The sequence below is a fragment of the Pempheris klunzingeri genome, chromosome 19 (assembly GCF_042242105.1).
Source record: "Pempheris klunzingeri isolate RE-2024b chromosome 19, fPemKlu1.hap1, whole genome shotgun sequence".
Lineage (NCBI taxonomy): Eukaryota > Metazoa > Chordata > Actinopteri > Acropomatiformes > Pempheridae > Pempheris > Pempheris klunzingeri.
Genome location: NC_092030.1, coordinates 6,630,409 through 6,647,430, shown reverse-complemented (window position 1 = coordinate 6,647,430; position 17,022 = coordinate 6,630,409). Strand labels below are relative to the sequence as shown.

Sequence of the window (17,022 nt, the reverse complement as noted above, 5' to 3'; positions counted from 1 at the left end):
GGTCAACAGTTACTTTAGTGGGCTTCTGACTCAAACAAACAAAAACAAAAAAAGAAAAAGATTCCATCAATATTAGATATCACTCATATGGTGTAGGCTACTGTAGTTAAAATGACCAAAAACAAAAATTATAGTGGTTCTAATTATGCTTCCTGGCTCAGTTTTCTCTTCTATATTCTCCTCTTTGTCCTTTTTTCTTCCTCCTTCTTTTCAGTATTTCCTTCCTTCAGTGTTTCCCTATTCTTCTCTGCTCAGAAAGCATGAAAACACATCTTTCACCTGAGTGAGTGGAACTAAACTGTTCTTCACTTGTGCTGTTTGTGAGCTTGCAATTAAACACTTTGCCAATCCTAAATATCAGCTTTTAAAATCTTTCATGAATGTACAATTACTTGATATAGGCAAATTTTTTCCTTTGTGTGGCCAACATGGAGCACCACAGTTAGCTCAGAGACGCATAGTTTAACCATGATATGTTATCTATATGTTTTGCCTAATGCATTACCAAATAGTTGCTTATTTACACATCCAGCAGACATCAAGCAGCATTAATTTGGAGTCATGTTTCTGTCCAAATCTCCTTCAATCTATGTTTTGGTCTCCACCAGCCAGTTTTTTAGCTGCTAAATGCTCTGCTCTCTTCACCTGATAGTCTCTAACTTTGTCTGCTGTTAAATGCTGGACAGGTAGCATAGCATATAATGGGTTTATTAGAGCCTATTTGCTAAAAGCAGCTGCCTACAGGTTTGATGAGAGCAGTGGAACTATACCAGACAATAATGGTGCTATAAAACCAAAACAATGAGCTAAAAAGGGCTGAGAAGCCACAAGCTGTTATTGCTTGGTTCCAGACCTATATAATAATAATTGTATGTTTATTGATGCCATCTTCTTACACAGCAGTTCATCTCCTGTTGGAAACTGTTACAACATTGTTGTTTCCTCCCTAAGTATTTTTCTTGGATCAGTCAGGGGTACGTCATATCACACATTTGTGCAGAAACTGGAATTAGAAGAATTTACAATGGAATAATTATCAGTGCTGCATCTGAAATTGTACAAAGTTGTTTGTAGATAATATGTACTACATACCCAACATGTGTACGATTGTTCAACATACTTTTGTGTGAATTAACAGTAGCATGTATCTTTTCGGATGCACTGCTTAGCTTGTAATTATCATGTCACTCCCTCAGAGCTCTTCGCTGGTTAGAAACCCTTAGCCAGAGTAGCTCATGCCAGACTCACCTCTAACAGTATGTATCACACCTTGCAAAGTGGAAGCTTAAACTTACACATAAATTGAAGCAATATTGACGGCCAGAGCTGCGTTGTTGTCACTACTGCATTGCACTGTGGAATATTCCTGCTGCCATAGTGAAAGTAAAGAGATGAAAGCTGATCTTGGGTGTGGTGATTTGGGTAAAACACAAAGCATAAAATTCCTACAGGAAGTGACATCTTCGAAGTGACAGCCCATCTGAGCTGCAAGATGCGAATGCAGGGTTTGCTTCTGAGAAGAAAGAGAGCAAAACAGTCCAGCACATTCACATCTTAACAATATATCTGCAGAGATGCTGGTTGTCATGGAGATGGTTAGTCAACATCACAATTTTTGTCTCACAATGTGAGACAAAAATAGCAACATCTGCACTCTGGAGTGTGTGTGAAAAGCTTGTGCACTAAATAGACGGACTTGGAGAATCTGATCCCCATTCAGTTCCTATTTGCCTCAGTGACCACACTTAAGCCACAATGCTAATGTTGTGTGGGAGAATGTTGGTCCAAGGCTGAGTTTTAGAGATGCTTTACTTGATAAGCACCGTATGTACCTCTGCTTGGGAATACATCTTAAGCTATGTTTGCCATAGAAATAGAGACGGACGTGTCATACAGCATATTTGATAATACATGGGTCTTAAAACCTGCATGTCTTCTTACTATTAGAGTCCTTCATGAGCACATTATCATCTGTAAAAAAATTGTAACTTACAAGTTATTTAATTCATTCATTTCATTTCATTTTTTCTTCTGGTTTGGAGGTGCTATTTTGGCAAAAGGTGGTAACAGCTGTTTCCATAGACCAATCAGAATTTAACAATATGAGAATCAGAAACAAGCTGCATCTGAGGGCACTCCTTGTTTATAAGCTCTGATTAATTTGCAACTAAGGATGTTTTTAAATGCCTTTTTAAAATGAATATTATTCACAAATATTTGGTTTTTTTTACTGTTACATTTGAATAGCCATCACATGTGAGTCTAACATTTCATACCTGAAACCACATGCTTATACGTGAACATTTAAATAACTTTTACTAAACATGTGACATGATGTGATATATTCACATGGGCTTTTTAAAAAATCTGGTTAAAAATAGTTTCCCAGACTCTACCTCTTTGCTCACACCTTTTCATCTGAGGATCCCTCCATGAAAAACACTTTTTTAGTAAAAGGAAAAAACTATTCCAAGTGCCAACTTACAATTGATGGCTGAGTCTTAAGTCTTCTGCAAGTGTGTCACTGCGTTGAATTTTAAAATTTCTTCAAGTTATCGACCCATTTCTGTAACGTACTTTTTAGCAACACTAGCAGTTCTTGTCCATTGTGTCCATGGGAAAAATCAATCATTTAATCATTGAATGTATTCACCTGAAAAACAACACTTACTGAGAAGTTTTTTCTTTTGTGGTTACCTCACTCCTCCACTGACATAACATCAACATCACGTTGCAGCACATACTACAGTACATGTGGTACAGTATGTACGGCCAACATAATCACAGATCACTGTGAAATAACGGGTGGACACCTATTAGTTTGTGCAGCATGAGGAGGCACAGTTTGACAGTCTAGCGTCCATAAAACATTAATTAGATTTCTGACTGTGCTTCATGCTGAGGCTGTAGACCATTCCAGACACTCTGGCTGTCTGACAGTGAAAACTCTGTCGCCGTTTCTCAGCAACAGGCTCAGTGGTTTGTTCTGTGTCTCATATCCACGGTAACAAGCTGTGAGTGTTAAATTTAGCAGGGTTTGAATCGATATGAATAAATGGAATGTGATTCTCAATGAACGAGTGATTCAACAAGGTTACTGAGCAAATAAATCAGTTCTCAAATTGAATTTTTTTTCCCCCTCAAATGATGATGTTGTTCCTTGGTTTGGTAGAAAATAACACTCACCTTCAGGGTATAACAAAAGAGCAGCTGCACACATTCTGAAAATATGAAATGAGGTTCTGCTTTAGGCACACATTGCAGGTTACAGGTAAAGGAAACACAGAAAATATTACAATAAAATGCAGTTGCATGTTTAACTCATAGACCGTATAGAAGAGGTGGACGTAGCCACCGTGACGTCACCAGTTGGTTTGTGGACGGCCATTTTGAAGCTTTGACTTTGGTTTTATGGGCAGCACCATCTTAGTTTTTTGGAGCCAGAAGTGACATTCATTCCACGAAGACCGCTCCAAGGGGTTAATCAAACCAAATTTACTAAATGAATATCATACTGTGCTGAAGAAAACTTTGGACTAAAGAGAGACCATAAAATCATTGGGAAAGTGATTACTGAGGTAATAAATCATATGAGAAGCAGGCTCATTTACTTCCATACATTCAAACCTATTTTGAAACCCCCTGATGGAGAAAGAATGCAGGTTCAAGCCATTTCCACATTGGCTTCACATTTATGATGTTGTTGTTGAATGTTTATTCATTTTAAATGACAAGAATGTAGATTTTTGTTTCTTGTTTGTTTTGATTTTTGATTGTGACCTAATTTTTTTGTTTTTGCTTTGAACTGAGCTCTGCCTAATGTAACGGAGGAACATGAGAGCTAAATAGAGAACAAAAAGTATGGAACTTGTGGTGTTCCTCCAGTTGCCATCACATCTCTGGCTCAGCAGGATGGATGTAACAACGAATGACGATTGGATGGATTAATCAGTGCATGCAAAGATATTTTACCAAGTGATAAAATGAATGGATTGTCATCTCTGTTCACTTTAATTGCTTCTCGGGGGAAAGCGCCTTCACCCACAGCTGCCATTTAGAGACCAGAGGATGTGCCTCTGTGTTCACCTGAAAGAATGTGAGAGATTATTCATCAGTATTTAACATAAGGTAGTTACAAATTCAGAAAAGATTTATGCCTTATTTCCTTTAGGGATAATTAAGAGCAGTAATAATAAGAGCACAATATTAATTACTTTACATTGAATCTACTTCTGACACTGTGTTACAGCAGCCTACATATTCCATTGAGACAAAGGCAAGACAATTTTCTCCATAATACACATTTCCTTACAGGTAAACTCAGTCTGCAATACATTAAAATGCAATGAGAAACAGAAGATATCAAACCATAAAATACAGTAAAGTGCAACAGCAGCAAAAAGATAGAGAAAGAATACAACAATATCCAGGTTTTCATCCACATGTAGTCCAAGTTTGAATGGAGTTTCCAGAAACTCGACAAAAGAAAATGTTAGAAGTTGAGGTAGAGAGCTGTGGTGGCGTTAATTCTCCTGTCGGGTGCCACTCAACCACTGCGGAAGAGGAGAGCGATGATGGTATTCAAAGAGCACCAGGCAAACCTCAAACTGTGGAAAACACAATGGGAAGACGACATTTCTGTTTGTTTCATGTATCCATTATGAGGAACGTTACATTCTACTCATCTCTACATTCAGTCTCTTCAAGGATAGGCTTACTCACATGTACATCATGGATTAGTCACTGTTTCTTTTTCCTCTGCCCTTCTGTTTTATTGATTCTTTTATCCATACGTCCACTTTCCCCATCTCAGCCAAGCTTAAAAACATTGTAGTGTTATCATGTTGCAATTGTTTGATGAAATACTCCAAAAGCAAAAACAAAAAGAATATTAAAAGTAGGATTTTGCACATAAGAAATGCATGATGCTGTAGCAGAGAGGAAGAACAGCACTGGTTATGAAAACGCTGTCTTTGACTTTAACTTTAATTTGTTGTCACGTTTCAATTATAGATGTAAAACAGAAGAGCAGTTCTTTCTTTCTTTCTTTTAGCCGTGGTGCTAACTGTGTCAGCTCCAGTTTTTGTCAGGAAAAAGAAATACCGTTGTCATGGCGACACTTCCGTCAACTGAAACCTGTTGCTAAGCGCTGAGAGGACGGGAGCTATGGAGAGGATTCGGTAACTAATACTAGGCTGTATGTTATTCAACCTGCCCAATGCTGCAGTGAGTGCAGTAGTTATCTTAGTGCTACAGTGACCGAGCAGCCCGCCACTATGCAAAATACAGTGGGAAAGTGTATGTTGCACAACTGGGCAGAAGAGGTGAGTGAAGTTAGCCTCGCTAATGTTAGCTAGCTTAGCCTAGGTGTCCTAGCTAACTTTAGCAGTACTGTCAATTAGCCAGTCACACACTGCGTCACTCAGCAGCAGACCAAAGGTTTACATCATGTTTAAATGTTGTTTAAACTACCAGAGAGGAGTTACGGGTGTAGTGTGTGCTGTGTTAAATACTTTATATTGTTCATACAGTGATTGTGTGCGTATTTTAATTACATTTTGTTATCACAATGGCTGCCGTCATATCATAATGCCAGCTGCATTAACGCTGACTACGTTGAAAACTCAGTAATAAAAGGACTGTCACACTATTAAAGCTGATACACGCTCCTAAGAGGTATTCAACTCTTTTAGAATTTGTTTATACACACAAAACAAAAACCCAGATGAAAAATGTCCATCACAAGTTCCCTTCTGCACAACAGTCCAAACCCCAAAGATAATCAATTTGCATTCATATAGGACAAAGAAGAGCGAAACCTTTCAAAAGTTGACTCAGTATCTTTAAATGAAGCCTGCAATCAAACATTGTAGAGCTTACAAGGGTTTTATTTGTTACATTGCTTTAGATTGTAATTTGTATTTTTTCACCTACACCCTGTATGCCCATTTATCCAGAGGGCTGTTGCAGCTCTTGACAATGAGCAGACAAGGACACAAATCCAGAGACACGGACACAGAGGACTTCTCACGATGGACCACGAGTCTAAAATGGAGACTGTCACCACGCTCAGAGGAGCCTACATCCTTCCGAAGAGTCCAGGGGTGAGGCTGCGGGGTGAGTGTCTTTGTCTCTCACCAGCCTAGTTAGAAACTATTTCACCTCATACCATTATAACCTCTGTATGGACCAGAGGTATCCAGAAGATTCGAAAAGATTTCACTTTGGTGGAAGTGTCTTAAACAATATAATATTATAGTGGTCATGTAGACACTTTTGTTATTTCACTTTTTTATTTTACCCTTCATTAAATCTTTTTTCAGATGATTTCCTATGCATGCTCAGTTCATCTCCTCTTCTATATTTCCATGATTCAGGCATCAGAGGAGAGCTTTTGGAAAAACATTTTGCCCAGACGATAAGGTAAATCGAGTATGAAACAAGTCTTTAGATGCTGGATAAATTCTTGCTGGAAGTGGTTTGTTTATGGAGACGGAGAGCAATGCCATGACCATGTCTTGAGGGCAACACGTTGGAAGAAAGTGATGTAATATTTACACGTCTGGGTTTGTTTTACTGTTCAATCACAGCTGTAATGCCCTTTAAATCAGATTTTATGATGTTATTTTACATGGAGGCCAGTCATCTTAATGGAGTTTATAGAGTCTATCCCCACAGATGTGGTTATTAACATCCCGCACAAGTTAACTGCTCATAAAGAATACAAAGCATCATGTCTTTGATGAAAACGGCTTGTCCAGCAGTAGACAGTGCTTCATCACTCAGTCTTGAGCCATACACTAAATTTCCTGGACTTTATAAGTACACACCAACGATGCTTGATTCATAGCAGGTTCCTATCCAACAAAGAGGTCAGGGCATTTTCCTAGCCAGACCAGTTGTTATGTTAAACACAATGCCATTTTGATATCATGAATTATCAGAGCCAGACCAGAGATTTGGAAAGTAGAAGGGTTTTATTTTTTTCTTTAAATATTATCAGTTTCTTGTGACACAACTTGGAAATTTTACTCCAATCTATATGACCATTGATCCACTGAGTTACATTTAATAACATGTTCAAGAATAAGGAATTTTTGTAATAATTAGTCTTAAAAGGCCCTATATGCTATTTCACAGTGGCAGTGTTGATGAAGAACAGGAAAACCTCTATTATTGTGTCAAGGGAGTATTACCGCATTATTTCAAGAAATTGGATTATTGTTATTATTGGATCCACAGATCCACTCATTGCAACTAGATAGTGAGACAGAGAACGTGAAAATGTACCATTGTGAGTAATATTACACTTGATTTAGTTCTGTTATTTGTCAACACATGCCGGTTTTAAAGCAGTCTAATGAGTTGCAGCATTGACTCACAAGCAGATTTCCAATAAATGAAAGTGGCAGCCAGATAAAAGACTTCCCGTAGAATGGTTTTGTGTATCTTTGTTAAACCCTCAATCCTCCTCACTCATCAGCCTCAGAGCAGAAACTACATCAGTGGAACATCCTTAATGATGTTGAATGATTTCCAGACCACTCAAGGATGGAAGAATGATCAAATAAGTGAATTGTCGTGTACCCTATTAGTACATGAACTATGGTAACCTCACGCAAGTCCCAGCACGGCTCCACCCAACTTTGGAACTTTGAGTACATTCAATAGTAATTATATGTTTATTTACCTAATCATGGTATTAGTTCATGTAACGTAAAGACAACTTAAATGTGGTGGATCTCAAAGAGAGAGCCAGACAAGTGCTGCTGCTTGGCACTCAAGGCCAAAAAAAGTAACTAAGCACATTTACTCAAGTGCTTTACTTAAGCACAGTTTTGATGCACTTGTGACACTTGAGTATTTCTGTTTCCTGCACAGAACTCATTGACAATTATTGTACTACATTATACTCCATCACATTTATTTGATAGCTTTAGTTACCAGTTATTTGGCAGTTTCAGATTAATGATAGAAAATAAGTACATGACCATGTGTTTTTATAGGTTAGATATGATAAGACCTTATGATAGATAGACTGATATCTTCCTGTTTTCACAGTGAGGAGATTCGTGCTGAACGGAACCAACCGTCTCCCAAAACTGACTTCTCCTCCACAACCCAGAGGGATTTCTGTGTCGAGGGATTTGTACCTCTAACCCCTGAAACAGCACAGGTATATGTACAGGTGTATGTATGCAGTATACACACTATGTGTATATATAAGATCATGAGATTAAATCTCCATTGTTGGATCTAAACAATATGTTATTATATTTGGGGTGGTATTAAAATTACATCCAATATGTTGCACCAGTTTGATACTTTCATTTATTTCATTTACTATTCATTTGTTTGTTTTTCATCTATTGTACTTATAACAAGTGTCTGTGTCAAATTACTACTGTGTTACTAAAAGGCTGAAGTAGGCATCTGTTGCAGTGTGAACAGTGCGATGAAATGCAGCTATAATGTCATTCATGTCAAAGAGGCAGAGTTATTAATTACAAGCCAATCACAGGACTGCGACCAAAAAAACTACAACCCATCTGATTGTTACCAGAGTGGACACAGGGTCGTGTTTGTTGGACATGTAAGTTTATTATAAACTCAATACTTTAGTGCAACGTCCTGTAGGGATGATTTTGACATAATGCTTTGAACTAACCCACCCCAGAGTGGGTTAGTTGTGCTGTACAGGTTACCCTGCTGATCTACCCAGCTTTGTCAGCTGGAGTAAAAGAAGACTGCAGGCTGACCGACTAATCTGTTGCTTAGTGATAGTAAGGGGTGTTAAGACTGAAGGCAAAGGGATTTTCTTGCTTTGTTTTATTTGCATAATCTTGTGTGTATTCACTCAGTGTACAGACTGTACAGATATAGCTGAATTTTTTTTTACAGATGTAGCTGTTTGTTTGTATAATTGTGTGGAAGCTCAGTCTCTGAGTTAACTGGTTACTTGAACAAATAAGAGGGCAACAGACAATACTGACAAATATATAGAAGCCTGGAAAAGTAGAAGACTGATCTGGCAAGAGTACAGTCGAACAAAAACAACACAAACCACACGTACATTATTGTCCAACTCCCTGTGTACATGGTGACTCCAAAAGCAGCTGGCCCCCGGATATTCACTGAACAGTTGAGGAAATATTTCTGGAGAATAAGAGCTGCATAGACAAATGCAGCTGGGTTGTAATGACCATTTTGATAATCCATTAATTGTTTTAAGTCATTTATCAAGTACAAATTTCAAGTAATATTCTTTAGTTTCAGCTTCTCAAATCTGAAGATGTGCTTTCTTTCCTCTGTCTCGTGACTGTAAATTTAATATTTTGGGTTTTTGGACTTCTGTGAGCTTAGAACTTCTGATGTGCATTTGTCATTTTTTTATTTTATACACAAACATAAATCACTTAATTAAAAAAGGTAGAATTGATATTACATAATACATTTTATGCTCATAATGGTGTGATAATATGTTCAGAGTAAGACTGCTTAGTTAGAATAGGAGCAGAGATAAGAAAGTTAAACTCACAATGCCACTCATTTGACAATGTGTCCTTGTTGTCTCATTTACAGGTTCATGATTATAAAACTGATCAGGCCGTCACATTTTGGAGTGAAAACTGCCAGCGGATACAGGTGTGTCAGGTGACTTTTTGAACATAGGATCCTTGCTGTTTTCATTACATTTTGTTTAGGTTATTCTAAAAACACATGAAATATTTTCTGTTCCTTTACACACATTAAAGGAATATATGATCTACATAGTAATTTTCTCTCCCATTTTGAGCACTTATTTCTGTAGTCTGACTGTGTCTTCTTTAAAATCAACACACAGCCACTAATGGCACCATATAATGATGGAGGAGAATCCAACAACAGCAGCTCTAAGTGGAGTTGCACCTGTCCATTTAGATGAAGATGATGATTATAGACTCTGTATTCAATGCTCTTTCACCCATTATTCCCTCTCTGTTCAGAACAAAGTGTCCTTCTTTATCATTTGATGTCAGATTCTTCAGTCTTCATGTCTTTAGCTCACAGACTAAACACACAGTGTGTACAGTAAGATTCAGGAAATGACTGATGACTAAATTTAACATTGTTCTTGTGTGACAGGGTGTGACCGCCGTACAGACCCTGAAAGCACCTTTCAGGAAGTCAGCCATGTTTAGCACACCCATCGGTGAGCAGCTGGATGAAATGGAGCTCCCACCTGATAACTGAGACAGTATGTCACATTATCACTTCATTACCAGTCCATATTAAAGTGCTAATCCACTTTAAAAGTTATTGTTATTCCCAGCGCTGGTGGCACCTCTGGTGATAAGCTGTCATTATCAAACCTAAAAACAGGCCTTACATATTTACACTACATATGTATACAAGGATGTTTATTAAAAATGGGAAGCCTATTTAGTTACAGTATTATTGCCTGAAAAAATTTCATGTTTTCATCATGTCATAGCGCAGACAGCAGCACATTGACGTTTAAACTTTAAACCTACTGAACAAACAATCTCTGACCTTAGTAAAACACACTAACAGGTTTCTGGTGTACAGTTTTGCTGAGAAACAGTTGCCTCCATGTTTGTCCTCCTAAGAATGCTTATTTACTGTGTCTGTCAGCACTATAACTGTGGTCAGTATTGACCCACCTGTAGCACACTGCAGACCACAGCCAGTAAATGACAACTAAAAGAATGAAGAGCAGTCGTTGCATTACTCCTCATTCTCCCATTCTTGCTCTACTTCTGGCCTTCCTGCGACATATTCTCCTCCCCTTTCTTCTACATTTTATCTTGATGAATTTTGGGTTTCTGTAGTTGCTATGTTACATTTGGTATTAAGCCAAAGTACCAGTTTCCTGGAAATATTGACCACATAATTTTCAGTACATGCACATATGAATATGATAAGCAACATGAAAATGATTTCATGAAGTGGAAATAGATTGGGTTTGCAGAGTGACAAATTCGGATTTATTTGCATGAAATGTTGCTGAGCATAGAAACATTGTAGTTTTGCATCAATCGGCTTGAACTTTATAATATAGAAATATATACATTTATAATATATATATATATATAGAGAGAGAGAGCGGGAGAGAGAGAGAGAGTTGATACTGATGATATATTGGACATATGAGGAAATTGCTGTTTCAGTAATGGTGTAAATTGTTACAGTGTTACCTGACAGGAGTGACAGCAATGAGAATTATAAGTTCTGATTTATCACCCCTGGGATCTTACTTAAACTGGCAAGATTCACATGAAGTAATGTAGATGTACATTTGTAGCACAGTATGGCTCATTTTACAACATATAATGACAATAAGGTCTGTTAAGTCATGCCCCATAAACTGCATGAATTCTAAATTAGCTTCACAAAGGATTGGCACCTACGTTTAATATATCACTTATATATATATATATATGACAATAATTTAATGTTACTGCCTTCCTTTGTTATTGGTTGCAGCTATTTGCTAGCTACTGATATACACAGTCAGACACGTGGAGCTGACCTGGTTATATGGTTTGATTTGGCAGGAAAGGTTTGATCTGATGATGATGATCTATGAGCAGCACCAAGGATTCTACAGGGAGAAATAATAATACAAATAAACATTATGCCTTAGTTAAATCAGCGATTAACAAAATGTGTTGACGTTTTTTACAACGGCATTACTGTGGTCTTCACCAATGATGAAATTCTTTAATATTTAATGGTGCAACCTGATTTAAACATGCTGGTGGTTACCAAGAATTTGTTATGGACTTAAGAACACTAATAGGGATTCACAAATAGCTGCCCAGGGTGTGTCTATCCTTGTGCGACACAATTCATGTCATGTTGATGAAAGAAATTTTCTGTCAGAGTGACAAACAAACAGAGTTTTTGTCACTGGACTGTTGTTTGTAATGTTTCCTCATGCTGCCTCCACCTGACCAGGGTGCTCAGTTTGTTTACTGGTTCAATTCATCTTTTTGTGTCTATTCTCTTTTGCCTTTAGAAACCTCTAATTATTGCAATCGAACAGTGCTGAACAACAAAAAGCTGCACTTTCCTCCTACACCGGGTAAATATCTTCTCATTGTCCTTGAAGAAAATAACAAAGAAACCTACTCAGAAAATTGCACAGAGTGCTTCTCCACCTTTACAAAGACCTGTGCTGACAAGCCTGCCGCACGCAGACGAGAAACACAATGCATCATTGGGAATCACTTGTTGCATGCTACAGACTCACATATGTGTTCTGTCAATCAATTCCAGGCGCTGCAGATCCTTTCTGAGCTTTCAACAGGGATTAGTAGGCGGTAGCTATGGCGACAAGTAATTTTAGCTTATATTTATGCAGCTTTTCTCTCCAAACATTTCATTATCTCATGGTATGATACAGGAAAACCAATTTGCCTCTGAAACACAAGGCCTGGAAGCAAATTTATACTCAACATGTCAAATGAAATGCGACACAGCAATTTTCATTTTTGTTTCCCTTCTTAAATTTTGATTGTGTCTTTCTGTCCATTCATGTTTGTGTGCCGTTTTGGTACATTATCCATAATGTATACATCTTATCCATTATATCTGACTATGTTATTCTATTTTTTCATACACTATAATGAATTCATATGTTTCTCGTGTTAAACAAGTTGAGCTAGGAAGTATTTCATAGCATAGCTTCAGTGTGTGAATGTGTGTAACAGAATAGTCTCCTCCAACTTAGATTCATGATGTGTAAACGGGTGAATGAGGATGTGATGTAAAAGTGCTTTGAGTGGTCGGAATGACTAGGAAGGCTCTATACAAATACAGACCATTTACCATTTTTACCATTTCACTTCTGGCGTCTGCTTTGTCTGGAGTTGGATGAAGAAGTTGAGCTGGAACTTGGCAAACTAGTTAAAAATATTTTTCACTGTGCTGTAGATGGTTAGAAGAGTCTTCAAGGATTATGTAAATACCTTTAAAACAGCAGGAAGTGACCTACTTGCTATACCTGGGATTTATTTTTCTGAGAAATGGATGCTTGGATCTAAGACTTGAATGTAATTGTGAGTCACAAATTGGGTCTTGATCCTAAATACACATTGAAATGCAACCCTTGAATACCCATTACACCATACTATTTAATAAAGAGAAAAGTGCCCAAAAATGCTCAAAAACACCACCAAGTTTTTAACCATCATTAACCGGTTTTTAATCCTTTCACCTGCACTTTGTCAGTCCAAGTTTACTGGGAATTATTCTTCGTGGTCACCTATAGCACTGCCTCAAGAGACATGAAATCACCCATCCATTTAGATGTGCTGGCTATTTAAAGTGATTCTGAGAATTGGCTTCTTTTATTTCGCAGTATGCTTGGAGGCATTGCACTTCAAGGTCTCGGCCGTATGAAAAAGCAGAAAATAACATATGACAGGATGACAGACAGCCTGGTCAGTTGAGAGGAGTTAGCAGGTCAGCGCTGGCTTTGGCAGAGACCTTCACTCTGCGGCGCTAACAGGCACCGGCACTGTGTCACTGTGAGAAAGTGGGCAGTAATTACAGGCATGCAAGAGGCAAAGATGTCCTCCTGCAGAGATAAAAACACACACAGCAACACATAGCCACACACAGTGCCCATGCCCCCGTTCCACACATGATAATGAGCATCTAATGAGCGGTGATGTCATTACAACAAGCACACAGCTGCTGCTTTCCTCCTCCTCTTCCCTTATCTATCCACTGCTGCTACAGTTAATTAGGCTGCATATGTTTAATGGTCTTTCTGGCAATGGCACACTTGTTATAGTTTAAATAATAATATTATAATAGCACTGACATTATCTTGAAATGAAAATATAGCATAGAATAGGATAAACTAATGAACTAATTGTCACAATTTGCAGGGGGAAAAGCGTAGAGCGAGTGAGTAATAGAGGATAAAAATAGAAAATAAAATTTTCAAGGTGCAGCTTAATTCCTAAAGACATTCCCCAGGTAGAATGTCCCTCTGCTGAACTTGCCTCTACACTCCTGCATTAGCTCTGTGAGAACTTCCTGCCATTTAAATGTGCAATTCTATCGAGACATCCAATAATTTGGGGGGACAGCACAAGGTCGTTTATAAATTCTTTCTGGGTTAAACTTGGATGAAAACATTTGGGTGAGGACTGTTAGGAGGATACGGCCCAGATACATTCAGAGAGTTCACATGAGCAGCGTGGTGGTGAGTTTAAAGTTAATGCATAAAGAACAGAGCCATTAGGGCTCTGTTCTGCCTTTCTCATGTTACACCATTTATGGATGCAAATATCAATAACTAACCACAATCCAATAGGCAACAGCATAAAAATACAGCGTGGTCCATAAATGGAAAAAGAGTGTTTTACTCAGTTTATTGAACAAAATATCTTACAGTATCTTGGATATACATATATACATATTATCTTGTACTGTGTAACACGGTTGATGAACCCCTGCAGTGACATCAATTGTAACGCTGTGCCTCCAAACTTCAATGGATGTTTCAAGGAAATATTAACACATCATTGACTTTCAAACACATTATACAAATCTTAATATAGAAAGCACAAAAAATAAGAATTTATCAGTGAAAAGTACTCACTCTCAGGACAGAAAGGTTCTTCATACAAAAAACAACTTTAACAACGTTTCTTTTTTTTTCTTTTATATTTTTTGCTGTTACGGTATGCAGGTAATAAATATACCTGGAATTCCCTCTGTTTTTGTCATATGGTGTTGCTCTCTTTTCCTCTGCGTGGAAATCACCATTAAGGACTTATTCTAGAACAAATAAAGTAGCGGCTCGGCCACCGGAACTTCTGCTGTCGTCTCCACTGCTGCCACATCATCAGCAGGCTTCTCAGATAACATACACATCAGTCTTCTCCCCAAGAAGCCAATACGTTCTCATTTTGCCTTTGCCCTGGAAAAACACAAAAATCAATAAGTTCATCAATGGAGATGAAGGTGGGGGTGATATCCTCTGTGATGCTGCCCTTCGTTTAGGGGTGACCCTGATGGTTGCTGCAGCTCAGCTTTACACCTCCACCTCAAATAACACACAAATAGCTCCACAAATAACACATTATGCATAATCAGAGGAAAATGGAAAGTACTTGTGAGAACCACATACTTGTGTGTCAGATTTGTCGTATCAAAATGCCTACAGCATGTCACTTTTGTTAAGTCGAGACCTTGTTTCAAAATGTGTCTCAGTCTAACGCCGAATTGATTAGTCCTCTAAGTGATTAGTTGATTGTCAGAAAATTAATTAAGAGCTATTGAGCAACATTTGCTGGTTTCAGCTTATCAAAAGTGAGGAAGTGAACTGAATATCTTTGGCTTTTAAAGGTTGACCGGACAAAACAAGCAATTTGAAGGCATCAGCACGACCTCTGGGATATCATAAAGGACTATTTTCGCTATTTTCTGTCATTTTATACAAAGCCAAAAGTGTGTGTGTGTGTACCCCAAGCCCCTGCACAACCTCACACTCCCCTGAGAAACTTAAATTGGACATCAAAAACGCACAATACTGGTATATTTGCCTGTTTGACTAAATGTTATATCCCTACACGATGATCTAAACACTGTTTTAAAGAATTCTCCATGCTAACAGGAATGTTTGGCAGAGAAATGCCTGCATTTTGCCTCAACCTTAAAATATCTACTGCATTTAAAGTCTTTAATTGCAAAGAGTAAACTCCTCCTCTTAAGGTTGTGAAAATTGCCAGAAATACAAAGAAATGCAGAGGACTGAAGTGTCCTCCATGGTAACTATGGCCCTGGTTTTATAGAGTTAACAATTAATTGATCAAAATGATAATCCTCTTATCCACTTCAATAGATTCATTATCTTAGTCATTATCTCACCCTGTTGGCAGAGTTTGTCTTTAAGTCTAAATCTGAGGCCAGAGATGTTGTTTGCAGTGTGAGTGCACTTTATTAAGCACTCACAAACACAAATAGGACAGCCTTTGTTGGTGCGCTTGGTCTTTTTCTTGTGCCTCAACTTGGTCAATTTTAGCAAACAAAAGACGGGTTCTTACCTTCATTTCTACATCTCCTCGTAACTGGAGATCAAAGTAGCCAAACTCATCCAGCACTTCTTTGGTGGCCGAGGATACGTGGATCTTTAAGGCTGCAAAACAGACCGGGAGCACACGAGACAAGACTGAGCTTGAAAGAGTGAAAGACAACACTAACAATATTTGAACCACTGCAGTGCTTTTCTCAGGCTTCGTGACATACAGCAGTGGAGGAACCTGAGGAGTGACACGAGCCGATGCACGCCAGTGGCTGAAATGCTAACAGTGATGGAAATCTGTATTGTTTTGTCCAATTAATGCACACAGTGCAGAGATCTGAGACGTGATTCCTGCCTGTGAAGGTTCAGGCTGCACGCTTTATCGCTGGCTAAGGGCCCTTAGCTGTAAGTGCAATCAATTATTTACCAGTGGAGGCACAACACAGGAAGCGGCTCAGTAGTTAATCAATACATCAGATGATTCGCTCACAAAATATCCAACCACAGTTTCATAACACTAGTTCCTGTCGCAGCCAGTTAAGAGCAGAAATGTCAGTGTAGAAGGAATTAGACTCAGCGGGTCAATACCTCTCAAATTCTGCTTTGAAATCATACTTTTACTTTCCGTCCAAACACATTAGCACATACTCATTTACTTACAAAGGTAAGAAAATGACAGTTTGTTATTCATTTTAGCAAAGATTCAGAGTATGTTCTTTGTGCAGACAAAGTACAAGTACGATTTAATAAACTGTCCAAATAAGTTCTTATTTACTATGTATTGGGATCCCAATAACACCTACTTCCTGTGTTCCATGTTAATAAAATACAACGTAATTGACACTGCTATTACATCCATACTATTATCCAGTTATAATCTCTCATTCTCCATAAAATAATAAAACCATTACGCCAAAGAAATGTAAAGGCTAAATCAGTCAATCAATCCCATGACAAGACCAAAACCTACTAACAAG

The 17,022-nt window shown here is 38.1% G+C and overlaps 2 protein-coding genes across 2 annotated transcripts in view; one reads left to right on the top strand and one right to left on the bottom strand.

Moving 5' to 3' along the window:
• Window positions 1-4,574: 4,574 nt before the first annotated feature.
• spag8 (sperm associated antigen 8) lies at window positions 4,575-10,305 on the top strand. The gene is made up of 7 exons (XM_070851016.1): window positions 4,575-4,595; window positions 5,157-5,180; window positions 5,958-6,117; window positions 6,378-6,423; window positions 8,062-8,176; window positions 9,583-9,645; window positions 10,126-10,305. The coding sequence occupies exons 1-7, from the start codon at window positions 4,575-4,577 to the stop codon at window positions 10,231-10,233; spliced, it is 537 nt and encodes a 178-aa protein (XP_070707117.1). The 3' UTR covers window positions 10,234-10,305.
• Window positions 10,306-14,391: 4,086 nt separating this feature from the next.
• Window positions 14,392-17,022, bottom strand: part of npr2 (natriuretic peptide receptor 2) — a 53,661-nt gene continuing 51,030 nt past the window's right edge. Inside the window, exons 21-22 of the mRNA XM_070850668.1 lie at window positions 16,068-16,159; window positions 14,392-14,941 (exon numbers count right to left, since the gene is read on the bottom strand). Coding sequence (XP_070706769.1) covers window positions 14,879-14,941; window positions 16,068-16,159 — 155 coding nt within the window. The 3' untranslated portion in view covers window positions 14,392-14,878. The remainder of the gene's footprint in view (window positions 14,942-16,067; window positions 16,160-17,022) is intronic.

Coding starts and splice junctions, on each gene's coding strand:
- spag8 (XM_070851016.1), top strand. CDS start 4,575: ATGGTATTCAAAGAGCACCAG. Junction 4,596..5,156: donor TGGTATTCAAAGAGCACCAG/GCAAACCTCAAA, acceptor AAGCGCTGAGAG/GACGGGAGCTATGGAGAGGA. Junction 5,181..5,957: donor GGAGCTATGGAGAGGATTCG/GTAACTAATACT, acceptor CCATTTATCCAG/AGGGCTGTTGCAGCTCTTGA.